This window comes from Monomorium pharaonis, chromosome 8 (genome assembly GCF_013373865.1).
Source record: "Monomorium pharaonis isolate MP-MQ-018 chromosome 8, ASM1337386v2, whole genome shotgun sequence".
NCBI classification, from domain to species: domain Eukaryota; kingdom Metazoa; phylum Arthropoda; class Insecta; order Hymenoptera; family Formicidae; genus Monomorium; species Monomorium pharaonis.
The window spans coordinates 21,763,426-21,789,560 of record NC_050474.1 but is presented as its reverse complement, the minus strand read 5'-3'; the positions used below and the strand labels follow the sequence as shown (position 1 = coordinate 21,789,560).

The following is a 26,135-nucleotide window of genomic DNA, read 5'->3' as shown; positions in this document are numbered from 1 at the left end:
TTGAAATATTTAAATAAGATATTTACTTAAATACAATACATATTTGTTTGTATGTGATAAATTTAATAACAAATTTTATGAAAAATATATTTTTATAATTACAAAAGTTTTATATAATTCTAATAATGTTGCAAGAAAAATAATTTTGTAAATAGCGCAAGAAGATCGGCAAGGTATATATGATCAATTGGCAGGAATTTAAAAAAAACGTACAAAAAGGCATCAAGTATACGCGCGCAAAAACACCCTCAATAATGTATTCTTGTATAAAACAATTTAGATTTAATAGATTTTAATGTATGAATTTAATTTAATTGTTTTAATTTTAATTTATTTGAAATATTTTTATTTTAATTTGAATTTAATTATTTATGTGATTTTTGATTATTTAGTTAATTTTAATTTAATTTGAATTTATTTATTTCATTTATTTTATTTATTTTTGAATTTTTTATTTGAATTTTATTTTATTAATTTAATTTGTTATTTATTTAATTAAATTTAATTTTCTTTTATTTCTTTATTTTAATTTTAATTTTAATTTTAATTTTACTTTTAATTTTAATTTTAATTTTAATTTTTTATTTTAATTTCCTTTTATTTTCCTTTTCCTTTTAATTTTCCTTTTAATTTTAATTTTCCTTTTCCTTTTCCTTTTCCTTTTCCTTTCCTTTTCCTTTTCCTTTTCCTTTTTCCTTTTAATTTTCCTTTTAATTTTCCTTTTCCTTTTTTTCCTTTTATTTTCCTTTTCCTTTTCCTTTTCCTTTCCTTTTCCTTTTCCTTTTCCTTTCCTTTTCCTTTTCCTTTTCCTTTTCCTTTTCTTTTCCTTTTCCTTTTCCTTTTCTTTTCCTTTTCCTTTTCCTTTTCCTTTTCCTTTTCCTTTCCTTTTCCTTTTCCTTTTCCTTTTCCTTTTCCTTTTATTTCCTTTTCCTTTTCCTTTTCCTTTCCTTTTTTTCCTTTCCTTTCCTTTCCTTTCCTTTCCTTTCCTTTCCTTTCCTTTCCTTTCCTTTCCTTTCCTTTCCTTTCCCTTTCTTTCCCTTTCTTTTCTTTTCTTTTTTTATTCTTTTTTTCTTTTCTTTTCTTTTCTTTTCTTTTCTTTTCTTTTTTTTCTTTTTTTCTTTTCTTTTTTCTTTTCTTTTCTTTTCTTTTCTTTTCTTTTCTTTTCTTTTCTTTTCTTTTCTTTTCTTTTCTTTTCTTTTCTTTTCTTTTCTTTTCTTTTCTTTTATTTTATTTTATTAGTAATTTATATTGATTTATAAAATTATTTATAAAATTTTAAAATAAATTAAAAACTTGCCGTTGGTAGTTTTGAACCCGGGACCTTAGGATTACAAAACTTGTACTCTATCTACTGAGCCAATTGACTTATTGATATTGGGTACTTGTTATTGTCTATATATACTTATTAGTACATTAAAATTAAAATTAGACTTTCGAGAAAAAATTGTAAGAGGCACTTTTATTGCAGATTCTTATTCGAAAAAATCATACAAACATATTAAACAAAAATTCAACTCAGAAAAGTTGATAATTATCGTGTAAACAATGTTAATTAAAAATTAAAAAATTAAAAAATAATTAAATAAAAAATAGCTTTGTGTCGAAAGTTATGAATGTTTTGAGCTGAAATTTTCAAGACTTTTAGAGAATAGTAACCGCTACTATTTAAGCCCTATTACAAGAATTTGCCATCACTTGTCCATTTGTTATTAACAATTTAAAAAAAGGTAAATTTTGGCAGTTTTCAATTTTTTTCTCCTTAAAAAATAAACCAATTGGAACGTTCGACGGCTCATTTAATAGATATTTTTAATATCTATAAGCTTATATTTTTTGTTTTTTGCTAACAGTAATAAATTTTTTTTTATTGCCAAAAAACGAAAATTTTTACCTTCTTTCATTGTTTACACAATAATTCCCAACTTTTTCCGAGTTGAATTTTCGTTTAATATGTTTGTATGATTTTTCCGAATAAGAATCTGCAATAAAAGTGCCTCTTACAATTTTTTCTCGAAACAGTGGTTTCTGAGTCTAATTTCCCTGTACTGTATATGTTATAAACTGACGCAATTATATTATTTATAAAAGCAGTTAAATTTTGCAAAATATATTAAAAATAAATAGCATTAATTTATTTACCTATTAATTTCATTGTTAAATTTGTCTTTTTCCATAACCTTAATAATTTGATGGAAATTGCAATCTATTTAGCACTAATACTTTGAAGCGTTCAAATGGTTAATTATAGATGGTTAATTATATTTAAGTTGGGCTTATATATGTAAAATAAATTAGGCCAAAATTACAGGATATATCATTGCCCAATTTATTATATTTAATAAATAAATAAAAACAACAATTTTAAAATTTATAAATTATTTATTATATTTTATGCATTATGTATTATACATAATCGTTTAATCAATCGAAATAGATATCAGTATTTGTAATACAGAAATGGTATTTTTGTTTTTCTTTACAATCTATTTAAAAGCCAAACATAGAAGACAACAAACTCAATAAAATAATAGATTTTATAAATAATGTATTAGCTAATTTCTTCAGTCTATCAGAAAACGGTATGTTACTTTGAAATATTTAAGTCTAATACAATTAATATATTAAAATAACTAAAATATAAGAATTAAGAAAAAAAGCTATAACTAGGCAAATCTAACTGTTTTGAAGCAAACATCTATTTCAAACTAAGTCCTATACGGACTGTAACCGGGCAAACCTAACTGTGAGTCTTGGGGAAAAAGTTGTAAATTTAAACCAGGCCCAATTCAAGCAAATCCAAGTTCAAATATCCTAAATAGGCCCTGAATAGGCCCTGAATAGGTTTCAGTCCGAAAAGCCTTTATTTTGGATGCCTAAGTAACGCCCGTATGGGGCCAATATTAAATAGGGCATGCCTAGATGAATTTCCACACGGGTAAGCCCGCATCAGATTAGAAATTAATATTGGAATTAATTACAATTACAAAAATACTACAAATAAATATTTTACTACAAAAACTTTGCACTGCTGCTAAATAATTTGCCAGCTCTCTTTCTTTTTTTCTTGTGCGTATCTAAATGTGTGTGTGTGTGTGTGTGTGTGTGTGTGTGTGTGTGTGTGTGTGTGTGTGTGTGTGTGTGTGTGTGTGTGTGTGTGTGTGTGTGTGATTGTCTATTGTCTATTACTAATCTTCAAGAAACATTTTTGATAAAAAGAAAAATTTGTTTCATTTTATGATTAAATAAATTTTTTAATTAATTGACATTTTAAGATAATATAAGAAGTCAAATTCTTTTAGAAACAATAGTTTATCAAATTATTTGTCGTTTATTTAAACATGTTACAAACATTTACCGCTTGAGAAAGTATGATTTGAATTTTATTGTTACTTATTTAAAAGATATTTTAAATCTTAAATAAAATAACAAAATTACAAATATGTTTATTCAATAAATCTTTCTTATTAAGTTCCAAATAGTTGAAATATATTATTTTGCATCGTTTCAGTTTAAATGTATTACTACAGAGATCGGACTTATCTCTTTAGACGGTATATGGATAATATCCTTATACAGATCCTTGCATAGACATAAAACGATTAGTAAAGTTTAACCAATGTCTCTTATCGATCTGTGTGTTTTTTTATATACAGCGGTGCCACATTCTATTATTTCTTTCAGTAAAGACAAGATCGTAGATAAAGTATGATAAAAATCTGATGTATGAATCGCCAAGGTGATTATCGACGCATAACATAAGTAATAATTAGTGCAGTATATCTCATATGTAGATTTAATACGTTTATATCTTGTTGTATCGGCGGAATCTTCTTGTGCCAAGAAGAGAGAATTTTAAAATATTTCTTATTTACAGTATTTCTCGCACATATAAGTCAAAATAAATTTAAAAAATATTTAATAAAATTTTATTACTTAAACATATATAATATTTTCAAAAGTGTTATTTATGGAAGTGTTTGTCTTAATAATACTTGGTAATTGTTAATTTCAAATTTATTTTTAAGCTGTTAATTTTCACTCAATAATACGCGGAGAAAATTTTCTCTTAAAATTTACCCTCAAAATTTGATATTTGTAGAATAATGTCTGATCTCGAGAAATTTTACTATTAGTAAAATTTCTCGAGGACACACATTATCCCGCAATTATCAGATTTTGAAGGTAAATTTTAAGAGAAAACTCTCCGTGTACATACACCTTTAAACATTTATGTACTTAGCACATGCACTTGTCTTTTATAAAAAAATTTTTCAACTTTTACATATATAGTATATATAATATATTCTGCTTACTTAGTAAAAAACAGTACAAATTACCTGAATTTTCCTTTTCTTATAATTTTAAACTTTATTAAATCATATGTATGTCATGCGTCGTATGGTAATCTTTCCCCTCGCAATATTGCATTTATCGAACAATGTAGCACGTAAAATTTGCCAACCCTTTCATGTAACCCTATCATTATGCGCAGACGTTTTGTACACGCAAGCGCGATACTCAGTCTGTTTTTACTACTGAAAGAGAAACCATCTATTAGCACATACATCCGTTCAGTCATGCTCGAGCTTCTGGTCTCGTCTGACCATCTGTTATTCGCAAACTCGAAATGCGCACACACTATTAACGGAAATAACGAAAATTCCTAGTGCTCAACAAAGAACAAAAGAAACATACAAAATCGCGTTCGAAGATTCAATTGCGTGTTAAATATAAATTTAAAAAAAAAAAAAGAACCGTTTAAGCTAATCATGGAAGGTTCATCGAAGATGAATAAACATGAAAATGAGTTCACTTACGCAGTGCAAGTGACTCGTGTTATCCTGCGAATGATCGGCGCGTGGCCACTTTCCAATTACGTTTCCAACGTTGAAAGAATCGCGACCCGCCTACAAAACATCTGTTGCTACTTTTTATTCGCGTTTACGATTATACCAGGTTTCCTGTTGATGTTTCTGAAGGAACGCGACTACAAACGTAAAGTGAAATTACTCGCGCCAATTCTCAATTCTTGGGCAAGTTGCGTGAAGTATAGCCTGCTCGTGTACCACGCGAGAGAAATTCATTCTTGCCTGAAGCAGGCGCGACAGGATTGGATGAATACGGTCGATTTGAACAGTCGGAAAGCAATGTTATCTAACGCGAAAATAGGCCGGCAGTTCGCGATCGTTTCTGCCATCTTTATGTACATCAGCGGATTGTTTTTCCGTGTCATCGTGCCGCTCTCGAAAGGACGAATGCTCACGCCGATGAACACCACGGTGAGAGCGTTGCCATGCCCGAGTTACTTTGTTAAATTCAATGAACAGGCCTCACCGGCGTACGAGATCGTCTTCATCCTGCAATTCTTCGCAGGACTAATCACCTACTCGGTAACGGTCGGCGTTGCCGGACTGGCTGCATTTTTCGTCATGCACATTTGTGGACAATTAAGCGTTTTAATTGGCAAGCTCAAATGTCTTAATAATATACTGGAACCCGAGGATCGAACTGTCACGATATTACTGGCTGATATCGTAGAGCATCATATAAGAGTGAAAGGGTGAGTCTAGAAATACGAACAAAACGGAAAATTTTTTATCAAAATACAACGTCTTATTAATTGTAAAATTGATACGAATTAGCGTTATTATTTTATTTAAAATATTCTACAATATAATGTGCTGCAAACAAAATTGTATAAATATTACAATTACTAAGTAGATAAATCGTTTGTTTACAGTTTCCTAAAACAAGTAGAGGAAACTATGCGATTTGTATGGTTATTGGAAATAGTGAGCTCTACTCTTTTTCTGTGTCTTACGGGGTACTACGTTATTATGGTAATCACAATGAACAATTTCCGCGACTTTTATTTCTACATAATAATTTAACTTCAAAATTCAAATTATTATTATTAGTAATAATTAGTCAAACTTTAAAGTTAAATAATATTAAATTAGTGTTTAACTAAATTAAAATAATATTTATGAAATATTACTGTTTCAAAAATTTCTTGCAATAGTGTTAACTTTATAGGAATGGGAAAATAATAATTCTACAGCAACGTTTACTTATTCTGTGATGCTGGCATCTTTGACCTTTTCTATTTTTACTAATTGTTACGTTGGTCAACTATTAACGGATCAGGTAGCAAATGTTGATACATTATTTACTGTAAAAATTTGACATAAATATTTTCATGAATATTTCACAAAATATACACTTAATTAATTATGATAGAGCTCCAAGTTTGGCTTAATGGCAGCCACAATGAAATGGTACCGTCTTCCGCATAAAAGAAGTCGTTCTTTAATCTTGATAATGGCGGTTTCTAATATTCCGGCAAAAATCTCGGCGGGAAAGTTGATAGACATGTCTCTACTAACGTTCAGTAATGTAAGTGTTGAAGCTTATCTTTAATTTTCTAGTAGTTAAATTAAACATCTGTTTCGTCATTTCTTAGATCGTTAGAACGTCGGTGGTATATTTTAATCTACTCCGAAAATTCGTCTGATTATGAAATCTGCAAATAATACTATACAATGATACAGTACTCAAATATTAATTGTAATTGTGTAATTAATTCCTATATTTAAAACAAATGGATAAGATAAACAATCAATTTTTATTTTAATCTTAATTTCATCTTCTTATTTTAATTACCCGAGTCAGTTCAATTTAATCCACGATCCGTGTTCTATGACCTGACACAAGGTAAATCGTTTGTACTTTTGCTAAAGACCCTTTAGTTCGAATCGATTCTGCCCTGTAATTATCTCCTTTCAGCAAAAAGTTATGTGCACGCAATCTATCGTTCCAAACTTTTAATTGCGCTGCGACAAAACCACTATGATGACACAAACGCAAGAGCGTGCATAATGTAAATGCTGATTTGTCAAACTTTTCATTTACTTTCCTCCTCGCCAATAAGTAATCCAGGAAGAATCGTTTTCTCCTCTTTTGTATGCTATTATTGAATGTATAATTCAATTAGTGAGATTCTTTTTTGGCTTTAGTGTCTATCAGATTTTATAGCACACTCCATTACTACCGGATGTGTCAAACTTTTTATTTACTTACTTCCTCGCAAACAAGTAATCCAGGAACCGGTTTTTTTCTTCTCTTTTGTATTCCATTATCAAATACAAAAAAGAAGAAAATCTACAGAATTTCAATTATAACAACAATAAAATAAAGTGTACAAGTCTGCCAAAAAAAAGAGGTCCTGCCCTCATATTGATGATCACTATATCCAATACATCAATCAAATTTACTGCCTGAATCTTCGAGTTGCCTCTGAGTATTTTTGGTGATGTAAGTAATGTAATGTCAGTGTTTATTATATCAGTAATGTGAATTACACGTAATCTTACACAACTGATAGGTGGTTAGAACATCCCTCGCCTACTTGAACCTGTTGCATACTTTAACTACATAAAACTTGTTCCATGTGTAAAAATTTTTATGCAACTACTAGTTTCAAATAAATTGCATTAGATATCTAACATGTATAAAAAGAGAAAAATAAATATTATTTTAAGAATTAAAAAATTGTAATGTATTAAAATATTCAATGAAAAAAACATTATGCCTTTTATATATTTGTTTATCTATAATATTTAATATTATTCATAATAAATATTTCTTAAACAAATTTTCATATAAAGAAACAATATATTTTTTTAGAGTTACGTACTATAAATTACACACACCCACACACATATATGTATATACATATAATGTTTTATGACGTATATTGTTACGTAACAATATGTAACACAAGTTATTTAATAATATCATTTCTTATTCACAAGTGTAAACTTTGTATGCAAACACGTCACATACTTCATTTCGACAAAAAGACAGATCGTCGTCATACGTCATTCTACATATTTGTTCAGTCATGTTTGAAAATAAGTGTTTCAGTACCTGTCATCCATAAGCTCGAAATATGGAAAAGTAATTAAAAAATTAATGGAATCTTAATTTTTAAGTAAGACTGAAACAAGAGTAAAATTTACAATCAAAAATTAAAATGCAAATTAAATTTTAATTTAAAAAAGAAGCAAAAATTGAAATAATCATAAGATACTTATTGAAGACAAACAGAAAAAAGTTTTAATTACATAGTACAAGTGTCTTACGTTTTCTTGTAAACGGATATCAGCGAGTAATAGATTTGTTATTATGTTTTAATATTATGCTTGCAATAAAAAATGACAAATCATTTACAAAATTTTACTATTTTATATTTGCATTTATCTTGATAGTATCATGATATCTCACGGAGATATGTGTATCTTTATTATTTTCTACACTAATAAAGAAGAGACATCCTACTCATCTATGTGTATAACATGTCATGTATCGCATAATAATATCTTACGTAAAAAAGAGAGAAATACTCAGCGATAAATCTACCCCAATAAATTATGAAGAATGTAAGCTGCTACATTCATAATTCATGGACAACATACTATATGAGGATATTTTTTCGAAAGTTGGAATCGTTATAAAGTTTTCCCTTCGTATCCTGTCGCGCGGTTATTCGATTTTTTCTTAGAAAGGAAGTCACGCGAAATAGAGCAGTCGCAGTTTGACCTTCCGCGTTCGTGCTCTCACGCAATCACTGTCAGTAAGCACCGAGCTCTCGCCAGTTCAATGATAGATAGAACAATATTTATGGAAAGAAAGAGTTCTATCGCGAGTGTCTATGATCACAAGAAAGACATGCAACTGAGTATCTAACTACATATCGTATACTGAGGCTGTTCGGGACTCGGAGTTTCTGCATAATGACCATTATAAAGTATATCTCGCTGATGTTCCGCGAAAATGATATCCGCAATGGTTTCCAGCATATCGAGAACGACTGAATTAATACTCGACATTATGAAGATCGATTCATCGATTACATTGGCGGGCTTGTTACAGACAAGGTAAAGCATTCTTTTATTATTTTATTAAATTTAATAGCAAGCTTGACAAATATTTTAAAAAAAGTATATTCACGTATAATTCACAGTATACTTTCACAGTAGCAGAAATTTTTTATAATAATGACATTTATAAAATTCTGCATTTGTTGTAGAAAGTAGCTCCTAGCAGGGTATATAAGCCTAGACATGTTTGAAATAAGAGAAATGAGAAAAGCAATCCTGTAAACAGTGCAAAAAGATCGGTGAGGTATCGTATATGACTGATTAGTATCGTCTGCCAGAAAGAAAGAGTCTTGGTCTCGTATTGATCGCTATGTCCAATACATCGATCGAACTTAGTGCCGGAATCTTCGAGTTGTCTCTCAGTACTTTTGGTGATGTAAGTAAAATCAAAATCTATTATATATCATATCTATTCGTAAATAATATGAATTACACGTAGTTTGTCTAATCAATAGGTGATTAAGTCATCCCTCGCCTACTTGAATATGCTACATACATTAGCTACATAATACTTGTTTGATATGTAGAAATTGTTAATGCACCTACTGGTTGCAAATTAGATCCAATATATATATCAAAATAGAGAAATGAACATTATTTAAAAAAATTGACGTACTTATTTATTAAAATATTTGATGAAAAAAAAAGAATACAATATTCCTATTGCATTTTTTCTGTATTTTTTCGCGCTGCACATATCGCACGATAATGTCGTATTATGTGTGTGTGTGCATGTACAACACATGTAATTTATAATTAAACAAATTTTCTTATCAAATACAGATTCTATAAGTGGTAGGATTTAGTGCATATTATAATATTTTATCTATGACATTTTTCTTACATAATTCAACATATACTCAATATCACATGAGGAACCTTAACCTTTTAAAGAAATCCCTTCACAGAAGTTGGAAATTATATTTGCCAAGTTCACCCTTCATATTCTGCTTGATCACCGCTTTCTCAGAAACTAACTAGCGCAACCGCATTTTAACTCTTAATGCTATAAGCATAGTTGTATTTCAGAAAAAAAATAAAAAAAAATAAAAAAACAACCGTATAAATAATACAAGAAAATCAAGAGATATTATATATAATCAATTAATATTGTTTATCAAAAAGAAAAGGCCTCGATGTCATAATAATACTGACTCCAGATAATTAAAACATCGCCTACTTTAACATGTTGTAAATATAAAAGATAATATAACCACTGAGAATGCAAATAAATGTCAATCAGTCCTAATATCTTTATCGAAAAAATAGAAATAGAGAAATATATTGTTTTGAGGAAAAAAGTGAATTATTACTAAAATAATTAAAATATTTACTCATAAAAAAAGAATACAATATGTTTTGTATATTTCTGTCTAAAATAGCTGTTACATGCATCATTACGTGACACATAAAATTAAACAATATTCAAACTTTGAGAATGCATATTTATTTTCAAATTGATTATTCACAGTCATTTTTTGATAAAAAATATTTGTATTTGTGTATATATGCACATACATAAACAAGCAAAAAATTTTTATCACCAAGAAATGATTCTATAAATACCATTCAATGATTAAAAAACAAAATAAACTGCGCTTAATACCTCATTTCACGTGAATTGCTTTTCCATCTAAACATATCGGTGCAAGGTACACAAACTACAGATTAATCAACATGCGCAACTCGCACTCGTATCGATCGCTACTACCCCTTCACCGTCTGGAAAATGCAACTCCATTTCTTAAGCTAACTATACTCCTTCAAGAAAAAAAAGAGTTAAAAAACACGCAAGCGCTGAGAACCTGACCTGATGTTGTCTCTATCGCGACACTGTCGCTCTATAGTTCGCAGACGTTTAAGCCGCGACCATGTTGCATTCCTTCCGCGTATCCTCCACGCGCAACATCGCGTACCAAAAAGACAGTGAGTACAGTATTCAACTGAATCGCTGGTTTCTGAAACCAATCGGCGCCTGGCCCGGGACTAATGTCGGCATTGCGGACAAGGTACTGTCACGCGGCATCCAATTCATCTGTCACTCTCTGATTGCTTTTACCGTAATACCGTGCGTGTTATACATTATGTTTGAACCAAACGTCTATCTGAAATTAAAAGCTTTCGGTCCGATGATACACTGGTTGATGGGTGGCGCGAACTACTGTTCATTGCTGGTGCGTAGCTACGAGATACGCAAGTGCGTGGATCATATGCGTGCTGATTGGCAGTACGTAGGAAGGACACGTGATCGCGAGATAATGCTGCAGAATGCTAAATTCGGCCGATTCGTGTCCGCCTTTTGCGCGGTTTTCATGCAGGGTGGCGTCTGCTCCTATAGCATCATTACCACCCTAACACCGGCGACCATTCAAATCGAAAACGTTACAATGACGACGCATCAGCTTCCATGTCCGTTCTACACGGAGTTGGTGGATACGAGGTACAGTCCGGCGAACGAGATCGTGATCATCCTTCAGCTGTTGTCGACTGTCATAGTGAATTCCGTCACAGTGGGTGCGTGCAGTCTCGCCGCAGTCTTCGCCATGCATGCCTGTGGTCAACTAAGCATTCTGATGATGGAATTGAACGAACTCGTCGACGAGACAAAAAGCAAGTACAATGTCGTGCAACGAAAGCTGGCTATTATTGTGGAACATCATCTTCGTATACTGAGGTAACATCTTTATATTATATCGTCTTTATATTATATATTACATAATAATGCACGAAATTATAATACATGAAAAAACCGGTTTTGCTAAAGTCTGAAAATTTATCTACATATGTATATCTAGAAACAATTTTATTGAAGTATCAAACTAATTAGAATGCTCAAGTATGAGTAATATCGTAAAATTTTTTGACATTCTATTCATTATCATACACAAATATTTGAGGATTTAATAAAATTATTTATAAAATTGTATATACACAAAACTAAATTTTAAAATTAACAATCTTAAAAATAATATGCATCATTTCGATTTAAATATCGTTTAATTTTATGTGCCGAATGAATGATATATGCAAGAGATATTTTCGGGAAAAATATAGAAAACATATTGCATCTCTTTACCAATAAATGTTGCCACAAAATTGTTCTGCAATCCAAAAACAAAATGATGTGCCAGTATTAATAACCTTCTTCTAATATTATTAAAATAATAATTTTAATTTCAGTTTTGTATCGCAGATAGAAACGATTATGCATCAGATATGTCTCGTTGAATTATTGGGCTGTACTATTGATATTTGCATGCTCGGATACTACACAATAACGGTATGCTAAAATTATGCTAAAATTTCATACGAAAAAGTCATAATCATACAAAATAAAAATTTTATGCGTGTTATATTATGAAATAATTTATGTTACATTTTTTAACAACTCAAGCAATATTAAATTTAATCTACGCATTATTCTCATATGTTTTACGTGTCTATATTCGTATATATTATTATTTATAGGAATGGAAATTGCATGATACCAAAAACTTACTTACGTATTTTACTATATTTGTAGCCATGTCGTGCAACATTTTCATATTTTGTTACATTGCTGAAATTCTCACTAATCAGGTAGCTCGATCATATATATATATGTCTTTCTCTTTAATTATAAAATATTCTGAAATAAAATTATGACGTAAATAAAAACATTAGTTAAATCAGAGTTTGTGTAGTGTCAAAAAATAGGCGAAATGGCATATATGACAGAATGGTACCGATTACATCATAAAATTGCGCTCGACTTAATTTTAATAATCTCGAGATCAAATGTCGTTATTAGAATAACCGCCGGAAAACTGGTTCAACTATCCATTGCGACTTTTGGGGATGTAAGTTTATCTAGTAACTTTAATATTAAAACTTTTTTCTAAATAAATTTTAAAAGAGACTTATATATATATACATATATAAATCTAATAGTTCCTATATAAAATCTTTTAAAAAATCTTTTTAATTTTGATTAGCTAATGTATATGTAATATTAATATTACCTACAATTTTATCGCATCTATTTAACACATGTATAGAGGGATAGAATTTATAGTAAAAAAATGTACAAAAATCGTTAAGATAGCTACGTTAATTGTAATTATTTCAGGTAATGAAGTCATCATTTGCATATTTAAATATACTTAGAACGGTAACGACGTAACAAAAAACTAAAATACATATGACATAAAAACTCCGGATAACAAATAAAATATAAATTTATTCAAATTATTAATAATTATCGATGTAGTAATATAGATGATTCTTGTCGTATTAATGACCATATTATTTTACTCCTGAACAATATTATTATACAACAGCTAATTTTATGTTGCATTTTAATAATAACTAAAAAAATACACTTCAACATACATAAACACGATATAACTTTTGATGCATCAAGAACAAAGAATGTCGCACTTTTATCTAGTACAATTAATATTAAGAATGTTATTCATGAAACAAAATGGAATAATTGCAAATTTGATTATACTTGTCCAACAAGTTACTTTACAAATTGTGTTTAGTTAATCTCATGTGTGTTTAGATACAATATATCACGATTTCGTGCAACACGTAGCTATAAGTATCGATCACGTTCTGTCTCAGCTGTACGGTCTCAGCTGTACAGCAATAATTTTTCCTCTCAACGCGTGTCCGCGCAGGCGCTGACATAACCACTGCTCCGTTGAGAAACAGCTAGTAGTAGTGATCAGTACCTGATACGCTTTGCGCGAATCGACTATGAAGCGTGAGACTTCTAGTGAGACTACCGTTGACGTTTACAGGCGAGACAATGATTACAGTTTACAGTTTAGTCGTTGGATTTTAAAATCGATAGGCGCTTGGCCAGAATTCAGTACAAATTCGATAACCAAAAATGTCCTAATGAGTATTTTGCGATTAATGTGTCATTCTTTAATAGTATTTACTATAGTATCTTCTATATTATATATACTTTTTGAAGAGAAAGATTTCCGCTTAAGACTCAAGGCAATAGGGCCTACGAGTCACATCCTAATGGGTGGAATCAATTACTGCTCGCTCCTGCACCATAATAATCGGATACGCGTGTCAATAGAGCATATGGAGACCGACTGGCAAACGGTGAAAAGAGAACATGATAGGGAAGTGATGCTGCGAAACGCGAGAGTAGGACGCATTATAGCGGCCGTTTGCGCACTTATCATGCAAGGCGGTGTTATTTGTTATAACATAGCAAGAGGGATGTCACGGATAACTGTGGTAATCGGCAACAGAACGATCGAGACAGGTCGCTTACCGTGTCCGTCTTTCAATAAGATCGTGGACACCAGACTCAGTCCGGTATACGAAGTCGTACTAGCATTGCAGTGTCTCTCGACCATCGTGGTAAACAACATTACGATCGGTGCGTGCGGTCTGGCTGCCGTTTTCGCAATGCACGCTTCCGGCCAACTCAACGTAGTGATGCTACGTCTCGAAGAACTCGTTGCTGAGAAACAAGATCTCCAGTTGAGACTGGCGGATATCGTGGAGCATCATCTGCGCGCGTTGAGGTGAGACAAATCTTAAAAAATTGTATACAACCCAATTCTTATTATCTACGTAAAACGATACAGTAGTTAGTATTTTATGAAATAATCTTCAGATAATCTTGTTTAAAACAAAATTTGCGTATGACGCAATTTTTGTTTTATAAAAAATGCTAGAAAACTATAATATGTTGAAAAAAATGTATTAAATGTCTTATAAATTTTTTTTTTCGTATAACATTTACAGAATAAAAACTATTATAATTGTAAGATATTCAGTTAAAAGTGTTGAATGTTTTTAACGTTGCGGTTATTGCTGTCAATTATAGATTTCTTTCACATTTGGAAACAATAATGCGTCAAATATGTTTTGTGGAATTAGTTGGATGTACATTCAACTTATGTATGCTGGGATATTACACCATTACGGTATGCTAAAAATTTGAGAAAGGTGAATATGTGATAGATTGCTTATTGTCACTTCTTATTCTGATTTTAAATGCTATCAGTTTACATGTTTTTCCAGGAATGGCATGAAGAAAGCATAAACACTATAATAACATATATTATGGTGCTGACAGGAATGATGTTTAATATCTTCATATTTTGTTTCATTGGTGAGCTTGTGACGGATCAGGTAAAATATCTGGTTAAATCTTCACCTGGTGAAATAATCACTGTTTTAAAAGCTTTGGCACAAGCAGTTTTCTACCATTAAAATATTGTTTGGATTCAATTTCATGATAGTGTAAGAAAGTTGGTGAAGCAGCTTATATGACAAATTGGTATCAATTGCCGCATAAAACTGTTATTAGTCTCATTTTAATAATCTTACGATCAAGAATTGTTATCAAAATCACAGCTGGAAAGATATTTCACATGTCTATCCAGACTTTCGGTCTTGTAAGTATTAAAAAAAAAAGATTATAAATATAATTTTATAGAAAGTAAAATAAATTTAATGTATTTTCTATTGCTAAAGTTATTTAAAAAGTATTGTATAATATAAATTTACTTTAAATGTATATGTGATATGCATAATAGCTTATTAATATGGAAACTAATTATTACACGTTTTAGGTAATTAAAACGTCTGTTGCATACTTGAATATGCTTCGAACTTTGACTATGTAAATATTGTATAATAAATTACGAGTATTTGTAATATTCTCTATGTAGATATAATAAAATATATAAAATTTCTAGTATATAAATTATTTTACGTATAATATATTTAAAGAAATTAATTTTTTAACTGCAATCACAATATTTGACACATTATGATTGATGATATAAATTTTCTACAAAAATGTTACATCTCAAAGTGTGTATTACTAAAAATTTAATATTTTTTAGACTGTTCTGTTATTATATTTGAGTAAAACTGGAGCATAATTCCTTTCTATTGGTTTAAAAATTATTTAATTTTTTATTTGTTCTAGATTCTTATGCAAAATTAAATAAAATGTTTAGTAGTATTTATTTGCAAACTTGATAAAAAAAGTACTGTTACAAATTAAATCAGATTTTTACATATACTAATAAAATTCTAATATGATTTTATATACATACATATGCAATATTTTATAATATTCCAAGAATCAAGAATTCTTTTCAAAAAATGAGATTACAATCTTTACTCCTTTTGCGGAGAATTTAAAGGTAACATTAGAAGAGAATATAAGTCTTACGCACAGTAATTCACAAAATAGTGACGAATATATCCTACAAGGAAAAAAAAGAATTAAATCCCCTCAGTCAATATGACTATAAAATGTACCTTTCAACTTCCTAACATGACTGATCGTTCCTTTCTTCAAAGTTGAGCGCTTAGCACGACTATCCGTTCTAGATTTCTTTCGATCCTTTCAATACACCCTGAGCTCCCGTGCTTCAGTGATCTGCATATCATTGAATCATTAATGATTGAATAGTCATGCCGTTTACCTTTGTATAAAAATTAAAAAAAAAAGAAACAAAAGAGATATAGATGCAAATACAACAAATAAAGAATATTATATATAAATTTAAAAATCTAAGTCGACTTATATATTTTTTAAAATATGCTTTAATCTATCATAGCGTGTGTAAATCCTTACAATATATAAAAACAAATATATATATATATTCTCGTAAAAATAATGAATCATTTTAAAATAAGCTAATGAGTTATTTTATACAAGATATATAATGTATCTTATAATAAACAAATATAAGCTGAACAATAATCTACTCAACAAGATCACTTACTTTTATATTTTTTTATTAAATCAAAGCATAATTACTTGTACTTCATTTGTCTCATTTTCGTCTCAAGAGCTCATATCAGATAAATGGAATGGAATTCCTCATAGAGAAATTGAAGAGAGCAGAGAAAATCAAGTAAAGCATACGTATATAGAACGTATATAGAACAGAAGACATATCCTCTAAAGAACTATATTTCACGAATGAAAAATTAATCATGTTTTCACGTAAACGACTTATAACTGACAGCACTTGTTCAGTCATTTCCTACCATCATTGCTCGTATATCGCACATTACGCTGAACCTCTATGCAACAAGTTGTGATACTGTAAATATCGATTATGCACAGCCAGCCGACACAGTATGTATTTTCTCTCAGGAATAAGCCGTATGTCCGCGCAAGCGCTGTCATAACTACTGCTTGCCGTCGAGACACAGTCAGTAGTGAAGACTAGTATTCGATGCGCTCGCCGTGGATTAAGCACAATGCGTTCCTCCCACAAGTCCAAGCTAAGCGTTTACAAACAGAATAACAATTATAGTCTTCAATTGAATCGTTGGATCTTGAAACCGATAGGTGCTTGGCCAGAGTTATCCACGAGCTCGGCGACCGAGAAAATTTTATCGAAAATTTTAAGATTAACGTGTCATTCTTTGATAGCTCTCACTGTGATACCTTCTGTATTATACATACTTTTCGAAGAGAAGGATATCCGTTTAAAACTGAAAGCCGTAGGACCCACAAGTCATTGGCTCATGGGTGGCATGAATTACTGTTCGCTGTTGTATCAAAAGAGTCAGATACGTAAATCTATTCAACATATGGAGACTGATTGGCGGATGACGAAGAGAGAGCGCGATCGAGAGATGATGCTAAGAAACGCGAGAATGGGACGTGTTATAGCGGGCATTTGTGCACTCATTATGCAGGGTGGTATCTTTTCTTACAATGTGGCGCGAGTTACGTCACCGATACTCATAGTGATCGGCAACGAAACGGTCGCAATAGGCCGCCTACCGTGTCCGTCTTTCAACAAAATCGTAGACACAAGGTTCACCCCGGTTTACGAGATCGTGTTCACGCTCCAGTGTCTCTCGTCCCTCATAGTGAACAACACCACGGTGGGTGCGTGCGGTCTAGCCGCAGTATTCGCGATGCACGCATGCGGTCAGCTCAGTGTAGTAATGTCGCGGCTTGAAGAACTCGTTGAGGAAAAACAACGTGATGTTATACAGAATAAGATGGCGAGTCTCGTCGAGCGTCATCTGCGAGCATTAAGGCAAGATTACCATACATTTTATTATTATGCAAACTTGCACAATTTTTGAAAACTATTGGATCTATAAATAATCATTCAATTAAATTCATTTAAAGTTGATTCTTTCTAAACTTTATTTTTATTAACTTTTCTATAGTGTTATATTATAATTTTGTAATATATTAAAAGTATATATATATTATATTCAGGGACCCGGACCGCACCGAAACCGAAACCGATAACCGGTTCATAACCGGTTTTTTAGCCGGACCGAAACCGTAAACCAGAACCAAATTCTGCTAAATTTACAGCACCGGAACCATAACTGGAACCGATTAAATATTTTTAGGTTTACGGTTTTTTCGGTATATTTTTCTGGTTTTTTAAATTTACTTTTACATAATATTTTTATATTTTTAATTTAAATTTTTTGTCGTTTCTATTATTTTTACTTAATACTACTTCGAGTCTAATTGAATATTACTGCTTCCTATATCTAATTGGTTCTTAATGTGACATCTTTGAACTGAGATTGCAATTATGAAATTGCAACAATCGTATGTGACATGAACATAATGTTTTTTTAAAACTTTTTTTAGTTTAAGATGTACATACTTTTTAAGATGTACATAGTTTTATTACCACTGCATTTAGTCTTATTACTACATAGTTGTATTTTTTATATATAGGGTATCCCGCATCAGATATGCAATATCTCATGGAAAGATAGACGGGATCAAAGTGAACATAAAAGTCCACTATAGTTTTTGGATATCTCCAATGATAGCCGAGATATAAATTTTTCAAATTGTACAAATGAGAACACGCCGAGGAAAGCGCTGAGTCGCTCGAACTGCCGCCGGCAGCTACTAATTGACACAGTAGTGCTATAGTTCGAGCGGCTCAGCACGCTCTCATTCGTACAATTTGAAAAATTAATATCTCGGCTATCATTGGAGATATCCAAAAACTATAGTGGACTTTTTATGTTCACCTTGATCCCGTCTATCTTTCCATAAAGTATTGCATACCTGATGTGGGACACCCTGTATATATTCTGAATTAAAAAAATTATTGTACACATTTTGCTTATTACTTTTTATTTGCAACTTTGCGGATTCTTGTCTATCTACTTATACTTTTTTTGCTTTTTCCTCTTATTTCTCTTATTTAATCTTTTTTTGAAGCAATAAATTTATTGGTAGCACAATTCAAATTGATTCCTTTTTTCATACGTAAATATTTTTTATAAATTATTATTAAACATTATTAAATGTTATTAAATATTATAATACTTAATAATATGTTAAATATTATATATTATTAAATATAAATAGGAATTATGTAATAATTACTATTACATAATAATTACTTCTTAAATAATAATATTAGAAGAACCGGAACCGTAACCGAAAAAAACCGTAATTAAACGGTTTTGGGTTTTTGTATTTGCCAAGAAACCGAAACTGAAACCGTAACCGGTTTTCAAATCTTTTTATTAAACCGTAACCGTAACCGAACCTTAATTTCATTCGGTCCGGGTCCCTGATTATATTAAATATTATATTATATTAAAATAATTTTAAACGTATTATTGAAAATATTTATTTTATGTCAAATAAAATACTAGAATGATTATTATTACTGTAAGATATTTGAATAAAAACATTAAATTTGATTAATTTTCCAATTATCATTAAATACATCAATTTCAGGTTTCTTTCGCGTATGGAGATAATTTTGCGTCAAGTGTGTCTTGTGGAATTAGCCGGATGTACATTCAACTTATGTATGCTAGGATATTACACCATTACGGTACGCTTAAAATCTTGAAAAGGTGAATATGTAATAAGGACAGATAAAAAAAAAGTCTTTGTTATATTCATTTCAGATATGATATTAATTTCGTACGTTCTACTTTTCAGGAATGGCACGAGGAAAGTACGAACACTTTAATAACGTATTTTATTGTGTTCACATCGATGATGTTCAATATTTTCATATTTTGCTACATTGGTGATCTCGTTACGGAGCAGGTAAAATAATTACATTTGATCTATCGTCACATTTTTGTGAACTTTCATCTCATTTAATAATATGCATATAACAAATTCGACATCTTGATTCAAGAAACTTAATTTTACGACAGTGTAAAAAAGTCGGAGAAGCAGCTTACATGACAAATTGGTATCAGTTGCCACATAAAACTATGCTCAGCTTGATTTTAATAATTTTACGATCAAGCGTAGTCATCAAAATTACTGCGGGAAAAATATTTCATATGTCAATCTCAACTTTCGGTGATGTAAGTGTTGTGAAAAAAGACTGTTTATATATTACATTACAAATTAAATGCGAATTAAAGTTTTCTTAAAATTAATCTAGGTAATTAAAACTTCTGTGGCATACTTGAATATGCTTAGAACTTTAACAATGTAAATATTGTACGATAGAATGAATTTTAAATAACAACTGTAGCATAATAAATAAATATTTTGCACAAAATTATACATATAAAATTTACATAATCTATGTTAGTAGTAGATTTTTATCATGAAAACATCTCATTTGTCTTCTTTTCTATTAATCTTTATATAATATTTTTTAAAAAGTAAATTGTTTTCTGAAATAGAATAAATTAATTTTATATATATTACAAATATTGTAAGTTAAATTCATGATTCTAGACGCATCACTTGCGAAACAAAATATGCGGTACAGCATGTTATCTACGTGTCTTTATTTGTAACTGGTAGTGCAACAAGTAGCAGCTATCGATTAACATAATTCCACCACTTGCATGCAGACTGCACTCTGAATAAGATTTACGCTACATTAACTTTTCTGTTTCCACTGAAAAACAAAATGAAAGTATTCAGTATCTTGTTTTTCAGTAATGCGCTTTTAAAGAACGATCATGACGATTGCATTCGAATTTCATAAACTGAGGTCGACTTTGTATCACCGTAACAAATATTTTAGCTTAAGCAATACATTAGCTTATCTAGTGCATCTGCAATAAAGTCTCTCACGTCGTCCACTGCTTTTTTTGCATAGTATGCATATTATAAATCTTTCATTTTATAAAAAAAATTTAACATAACAAAGCTACAAAAAAAATATATTTAAAAATCTGTAAGAATTAATTTTACTTAATCTATTGTTTTTTGGTAAGATTGAAAGATTCTGCTGAGTAAAAGTATATTTGAATATACTTTTACTATAATGTACAGATTACATGGAAAAATAGATGTCAATTAAATTATGATTTTCCTATCACGATACACATCGCGAATATAGAAAGCAACTGGGAACGTACAATGCAACAAGTTGTACCGAGCATTATCGATCAGCGTAACTTTCGTTTCTCCTGTAACACCATGTATTTTTTCCCCGTAATGCGTAGATAAAAAAATATCTCATACTTCGCATATGAAAAATGATTGTCGCAGATCACTTTGCTTGATTCGCCGATTCAGCGTATATAAAACCATTCGCAATAACGTATCGAAGCAACCAGCCCGATGACGCTGGTCAATCGATCAAATCTCTTTCGCGGTAGACTATTTCTTCCCTTCGCGCAGACGCAACAGCGCTAGGAGGTTCGCCTCTAATATTCAATTAGTACTTCTCGTACTGTCGCGGAGTCATCATGTGTCGGTCAGTGACGAAAGATCTCCACGATCATAGCGTACAGCTGAATCGATGGTTCTTAAAACCGATAGGCGCGTGGCCGCGAGCTTCCGCGACTTCAATCGGTGAGAAGACCCTGTCTCGAATTTTAATATTCACCTGTTATTCCCTGATGATGTTCACTGTAATACCGAGCGCGTTGAACGTTTTTTTCGAAGAGAAAGATACCGAGATGAAACTGAGAGCGATCGGTCCGCTGAGCCATTGGCTCATGGGCATATTAAACTATTGCTCTTTGTTGCTGCGCAACGTTGAAATACGTCAATGCGTGCAACACATGGAGATGGACTGGCGGATAATTAGGCAACCGCGAGATCGCGAGATTATGATAAGAAACGCGAAGCTGGGCCGATTTGTCGCAGGTTTTTGCGCAATATTTATGCACAGCGGCGTGTTCGCCTACAGCCTCGTGTCTGGTACAACAAAGGTGACGGTGTCGATCGGCGACAATCAGAGCGTATCGATGCTCCAGCTACCTTGTTCCTTTTACAGCAAAATCATAGATACCAGATTCAGCCCGGCGAACGAGATCGTTCTTGTATTGCAGCTTGTATCGGGTTTCATAGTGAACTCTACCATCGTCGGCGCTTGTAGCTTAGCTGCAGTTTTCGCTATGCACGCGTGCGGTCAGCTCGATATTTTGATTTTACGTCTGGACATGCTCGTCGAAGGTAAAGGTGCGAAAAAGAGAGAATCGGTTCACCAGAGGCTGGCCAATATTGTGGATCATCATCTGCGTGTTTTAAAGTAAAGTATTAAATTTAGATAATAAAGTATATTAAAAAATTTATATATATATATATGAAATTATAATTTTATATCTTATATATATATAAATTTTTTTTTATTTTAAAGACTGTAATATTATTTCTTTACATAAAAATAAAATTATAGTATTTATATATTTTTTAAATAATAACCTTATATAAATAAAATTTCTAATTCTAAAGTTTGCTGAAAGATTTTCATATATATAAAGCATATCAATATAAAACATATTAATTTACAAATATCCAAAAAACTTTTTATAAAATATCGAAATTTTTGCTGATTGTATTAAATTTTTATTTTAGGTTTATAGCGCGCATTGAAGACGTTATGCATCAAATATGTTTGGTAGAATTATTGGGATGTACATTTAACTTATGTATGCTTGGATATTACTCCATTACGGTACGCTAATCATCTTAAAAGGTGAATATGTAGTTAAAATTAATTTAACAAGATTTTAGTAATATCTAAAAAATTTATATCTCAAAAAACTAATTCTGTACTATCTTTCTTTCAGTGGTGGAATAAGATTGATAAAAAGGGAATAATAGCGTACATTATCGTGTACATATCCATGAGCTTTAATATTTTTATAATGTGCTACATAGGTGAAATTTTAACACAACAGGTAAAGAAGCTGCCTATGTCAATTAACGTAAGATTAACAAAAGTTAATAACAACTGCATACTTAACAATGCAATGTTTGTTAGTGTAAAAAAGTTGGTGAAACAGCATATATGACTGACTGGTATCGTTTACCTCATAAAACAGCCCTTGGTTTGATCTTAATTATAACAAGATCGAGTGCCGTAATCAAAATAACTGCTGGAAAATTGGTTCAACTTTCAATCGTGACTTTTAGCGACGTGAGTATTAACGCATTTCTTTTTAGAATTTTTCAATAAATCACTGTCATTATTTTAGGTTATCAAAACGTCTCTCGTTTACTTAAACATGTTAAGAACTATTACAACGTAAAAGCTGTATGTAATTTAGGAGATTCTCAATATCTATTTATTTACATAGTATTTTTTAAATAAAGGCACTCAAATGACAATATTAAGTGTTAAGAAATATCTTAATTATATAATTTAATTTAAAGTTACGTTTATATAATAATCTTATATACTTATAAGATCACGATTACACGATTTCTTTGAAACCCAGACTAAATACCAATTTCGCTGTTTTAAAGTTTGTTTGCATTATTCTCGTAATTGTTTACATTATTCTCGAAGTATAACACTTCGTATTTCATTTCTCAATACAATGTTTCAATGCTGTCCAAATATTTTTATCGCAGTGCGTTTTCTGCGCAAGAAATCAATGCAGCACTTCTGCGAGCAATTATCGATTGGACGCGTGCACGCGTCTCTCTTACAAATGTACATTACTCTATATCCATTCACCGCTCTAAAGATTGCTTTTACAAATGTACACCACCCTATATCCGTTCATCGCGCAGGCGCCAGTTTGGATATGGTTCTAACAGGTGCACTGTAAGCAGCCGTAAGCAGTGCCTCGTGTGCTTCCACAAAGAGATCATATCGTATTCCCACAATATGATGACAAGAAGCATCGAACTCCCTTACGCAAGCGATTACAGTCTTCAATTAGTCCGTTGGTTTTTAATACCGATCGGCGCGTGGCCGCGAATGTGCACGGCGACGAAAGTGGAGAGACTCTCTTCGTATGTGCACGTTTTCGCGTGCATGTTTCTAATTGCGATCATTATGGTGCCGGGTCTGTTATATGTGTCGCTAGAAGAGAAAGATAGCGAGACCAAATTGAGAGTGATAGGTCCGCTGAGCCACTGGATCATGAATATAATCAATTATTGTCTGCTCGTCGCGGGCAGTGACGACATCCGTAAATGTGTCCTGCACATGGAGAGGGACTGGCGGCACGTTCGCAAGATCGAGGATCGTCAGGTAATGATGCGACAGGCTAAGATCGGCCGTTTCGTCACCGGGTTCTGCGCGGTGTTCATGCAGAGCGGTACGTTCCTCGTCGTCATACCGAAATCGTTGTCACCCATCACCGTCATCGTCGGCAACGAAACTCTCTCAATGCATCCAATGACCTGCCCGTTTTACACTGAACTGATTGACACGAGATTTAGCCCCGCGAATGAAATCATAATGATTATCGAATGGCTTTCGTGTTTTATAGTGAATTGTGTTGAGGTGGGCGCTTGCAGTCTCGACGCGATCTTTGCGACTCACGCGTACGGTCAGCTGAATATGCTGTTTTCATGGTTAAACGAACTCATCGTTGACGAAGATAAGAGAAGTGAATGCGCTCAGCAAAGGCTGGCTATTATCGTGGAGCATCACTTGAGAGTGCTGAGGTAATTCGTTTCAATATTGCATTTTTCGTATTAAAACGATATTTATATAAAAATATTTATCAGTTTTATATAAGCATTCTTCTTTTTGTTGTGTAAATATAAAAAATATTTCAAACACATTATAATTGTATATACACATTATAATCATATATACATTACAGTTTTATATCGCGCATAGAAACCGCTATGCGATATATCTGTCTCGTAGAATTGCTGGGATGTACGATGAATATGTGTTTACTTGCATATTATTTTATTACGGTACGCTAAAAAAACATGAAAGGTGAATATGTGATGTAGTTGTATTCCATAATTCTGTTCCATGGTTTTGTTACTTATATAATCAGATTTAATTAGTTTTTAATATTAGAATAATCGGAAAAGGATCGTCTCCTCATTACTGTCTAATCTTAAACGTTTGTTTTACAGAATATAGACTCATTTGATGCAGCAAAGTCAACGTCGTATGTCGTTGTATATTTATCTATGGCTTTCAATATTTTTATCTTTTGTTACATCGGGGAGACTCTCACAGAACAGGTAATAACTAAAAAAGAAATTAAAAATACTTAATAAACTGAATTAATATAATAAACATCCACATTTAACTTTTGCATCTTATAATATTAAAAAAAAATATTTTTTACGTTCCCGGATGTCAATAAAAAAAAGTTTAAATTTATTAGTGCAAAAATGTCGGTGAAAGAGCCTATATGATTAATTGGTACGAATTACCGAAAAAAACTGCTCTTGGACTTATTTTGGTGATAGCACGATCGAGTAACGTTATCAAAATAACAGCTGGAAAATTATTCCAATTGTCTATCGCAACTTTCGGTGATGTAAGTAACATATATGTTTCTTTTATAACAAGAACTGTATTAATAAAAAATGGATATATGTTCAATTTATAATTATTCATAAAATCTAATTATTAAAGTCTCTATGTCTACATTTTTCCGTTCATGTTAATATATTAATTTGAATTTATTTTAACTAATTTTGAAAATTTCGGTACATTTAATTAATATCGTAAATAGGAAGGAAGACGTTCCTGTTTCAGGTAATTAAAACTTCCTTGGTGTATTTAAACATGTTACGAACGATGAGATCCGTTGCGTAAACTATAAATTTAATAAATGCAAGAAATATTTTTTTGTATAAAACTGATAGTAACATGTGATAGAAATATTTAATAAATAGAAAATACACTGAGCACAGTACAATATTTATAATTACGCTATTTAAAAGTTCAACAAAGCTAAAATTAGAAATTATAATTCAATGTGAACGAAAAACAAATGTATCAATTCATGAGTACGATATATTAAATACCTTTTAGATGAAACCGAATATGC

General features: G+C 31.1%; 5 protein-coding genes across 10 annotated transcripts; all 5 read left to right on the top strand.

Annotated features, from left to right (window-relative positions):
- Window positions 1-3,132: 3,132 nt before the first annotated feature.
- Window positions 3,133-9,970, top strand: LOC105830247 (odorant receptor 13a). 4 transcript variants are annotated; one of them, XR_004964415.1, is made up of 6 exons: window positions 3,133-5,560; window positions 5,741-5,840; window positions 6,037-6,147; window positions 6,241-6,396; window positions 8,859-8,939; window positions 9,092-9,970. XR_004964415.1 is itself a non-coding variant. In XM_036291349.1 (5 exons), exons 1-5 carry the CDS (start codon window positions 4,770-4,772, stop codon window positions 8,874-8,876), a joined length of 1,176 nt encoding a protein of 391 aa, XP_036147242.1. In that variant the 5' UTR covers window positions 3,133-4,769; the 3' UTR covers window positions 8,877-9,970. The 4 variants fall into 4 exon arrangements, 3 of the variants coding, with proteins under 3 accessions (XP_036147242.1, XP_012524909.2, XP_036147241.1); XM_036291349.1 differs by having other exon boundaries at window positions 8,859-9,970; XM_012669455.3 differs by lacking the exons at window positions 8,859-8,939; window positions 9,092-9,970 and adding an exon at window positions 6,464-7,517.
- Window positions 9,971-10,128: 158 nt separating this feature from the next.
- Window positions 10,129-16,186, top strand: LOC105830244. The gene is made up of 9 exons (XM_028190293.2): window positions 10,129-11,616; window positions 12,123-12,222; window positions 12,411-12,521; window positions 12,626-12,817; window positions 13,665-14,479; window positions 14,785-14,884; window positions 14,982-15,092; window positions 15,203-15,358; window positions 15,536-16,186. Exons 1-9 carry the CDS (start codon window positions 10,814-10,816, stop codon window positions 15,587-15,589), a joined length of 2,442 nt encoding a protein of 813 aa, XP_028046094.2. The 5' UTR covers window positions 10,129-10,813; the 3' UTR covers window positions 15,590-16,186.
- A 637-nt stretch (window positions 16,187-16,823) lies between these two features.
- On the top strand, window positions 16,824-20,361 carry LOC105835751 (odorant receptor 82a). 2 transcript variants are annotated; one of them, XM_036291345.1, is made up of 4 exons: window positions 16,824-17,983; window positions 19,678-19,777; window positions 19,888-19,998; window positions 20,112-20,361. In XM_036291345.1, exons 1-4 carry the CDS (start codon window positions 17,190-17,192, stop codon window positions 20,334-20,336), a joined length of 1,230 nt encoding a protein of 409 aa, XP_036147238.1. In that variant the 5' UTR covers window positions 16,824-17,189; the 3' UTR covers window positions 20,337-20,361. The 2 variants fall into 2 exon arrangements, 1 of the variants encoding a protein (XP_036147238.1); XR_004964414.1 differs by lacking the exon at window positions 16,824-17,983 and having other exon boundaries at window positions 18,129-19,799; window positions 19,888-20,237.
- A 1,235-nt stretch (window positions 20,362-21,596) lies between these two features.
- On the top strand, window positions 21,597-23,482 carry LOC105835767 (odorant receptor 4). The gene is made up of 5 exons (XM_012679300.3): window positions 21,597-22,402; window positions 22,729-22,828; window positions 22,944-23,054; window positions 23,138-23,293; window positions 23,352-23,482. The coding sequence occupies exons 1-5, from the start codon at window positions 21,615-21,617 to the stop codon at window positions 23,403-23,405; spliced, it is 1,209 nt and encodes a 402-aa protein (XP_012534754.1). The 5' UTR covers window positions 21,597-21,614; the 3' UTR covers window positions 23,406-23,482.
- A 190-nt stretch (window positions 23,483-23,672) lies between these two features.
- LOC105835750 lies at window positions 23,673-25,938 on the top strand. 2 transcript variants are annotated; one of them, XM_036291342.1, is made up of 5 exons: window positions 23,673-24,777; window positions 24,939-25,038; window positions 25,207-25,317; window positions 25,464-25,619; window positions 25,841-25,938. In XM_036291342.1, exons 1-5 carry the CDS (start codon window positions 23,705-23,707, stop codon window positions 25,898-25,900), a joined length of 1,500 nt encoding a protein of 499 aa, XP_036147235.1. In that variant the 5' UTR covers window positions 23,673-23,704; the 3' UTR covers window positions 25,901-25,938. The 2 variants fall into 2 exon arrangements, with proteins under 2 accessions (XP_036147235.1, XP_036147234.1); XM_036291341.1 differs by lacking the exon at window positions 25,841-25,938 and having other exon boundaries at window positions 25,464-25,701.
- The last annotated feature ends 197 nt before the right edge of the window (window positions 25,939-26,135 follow it).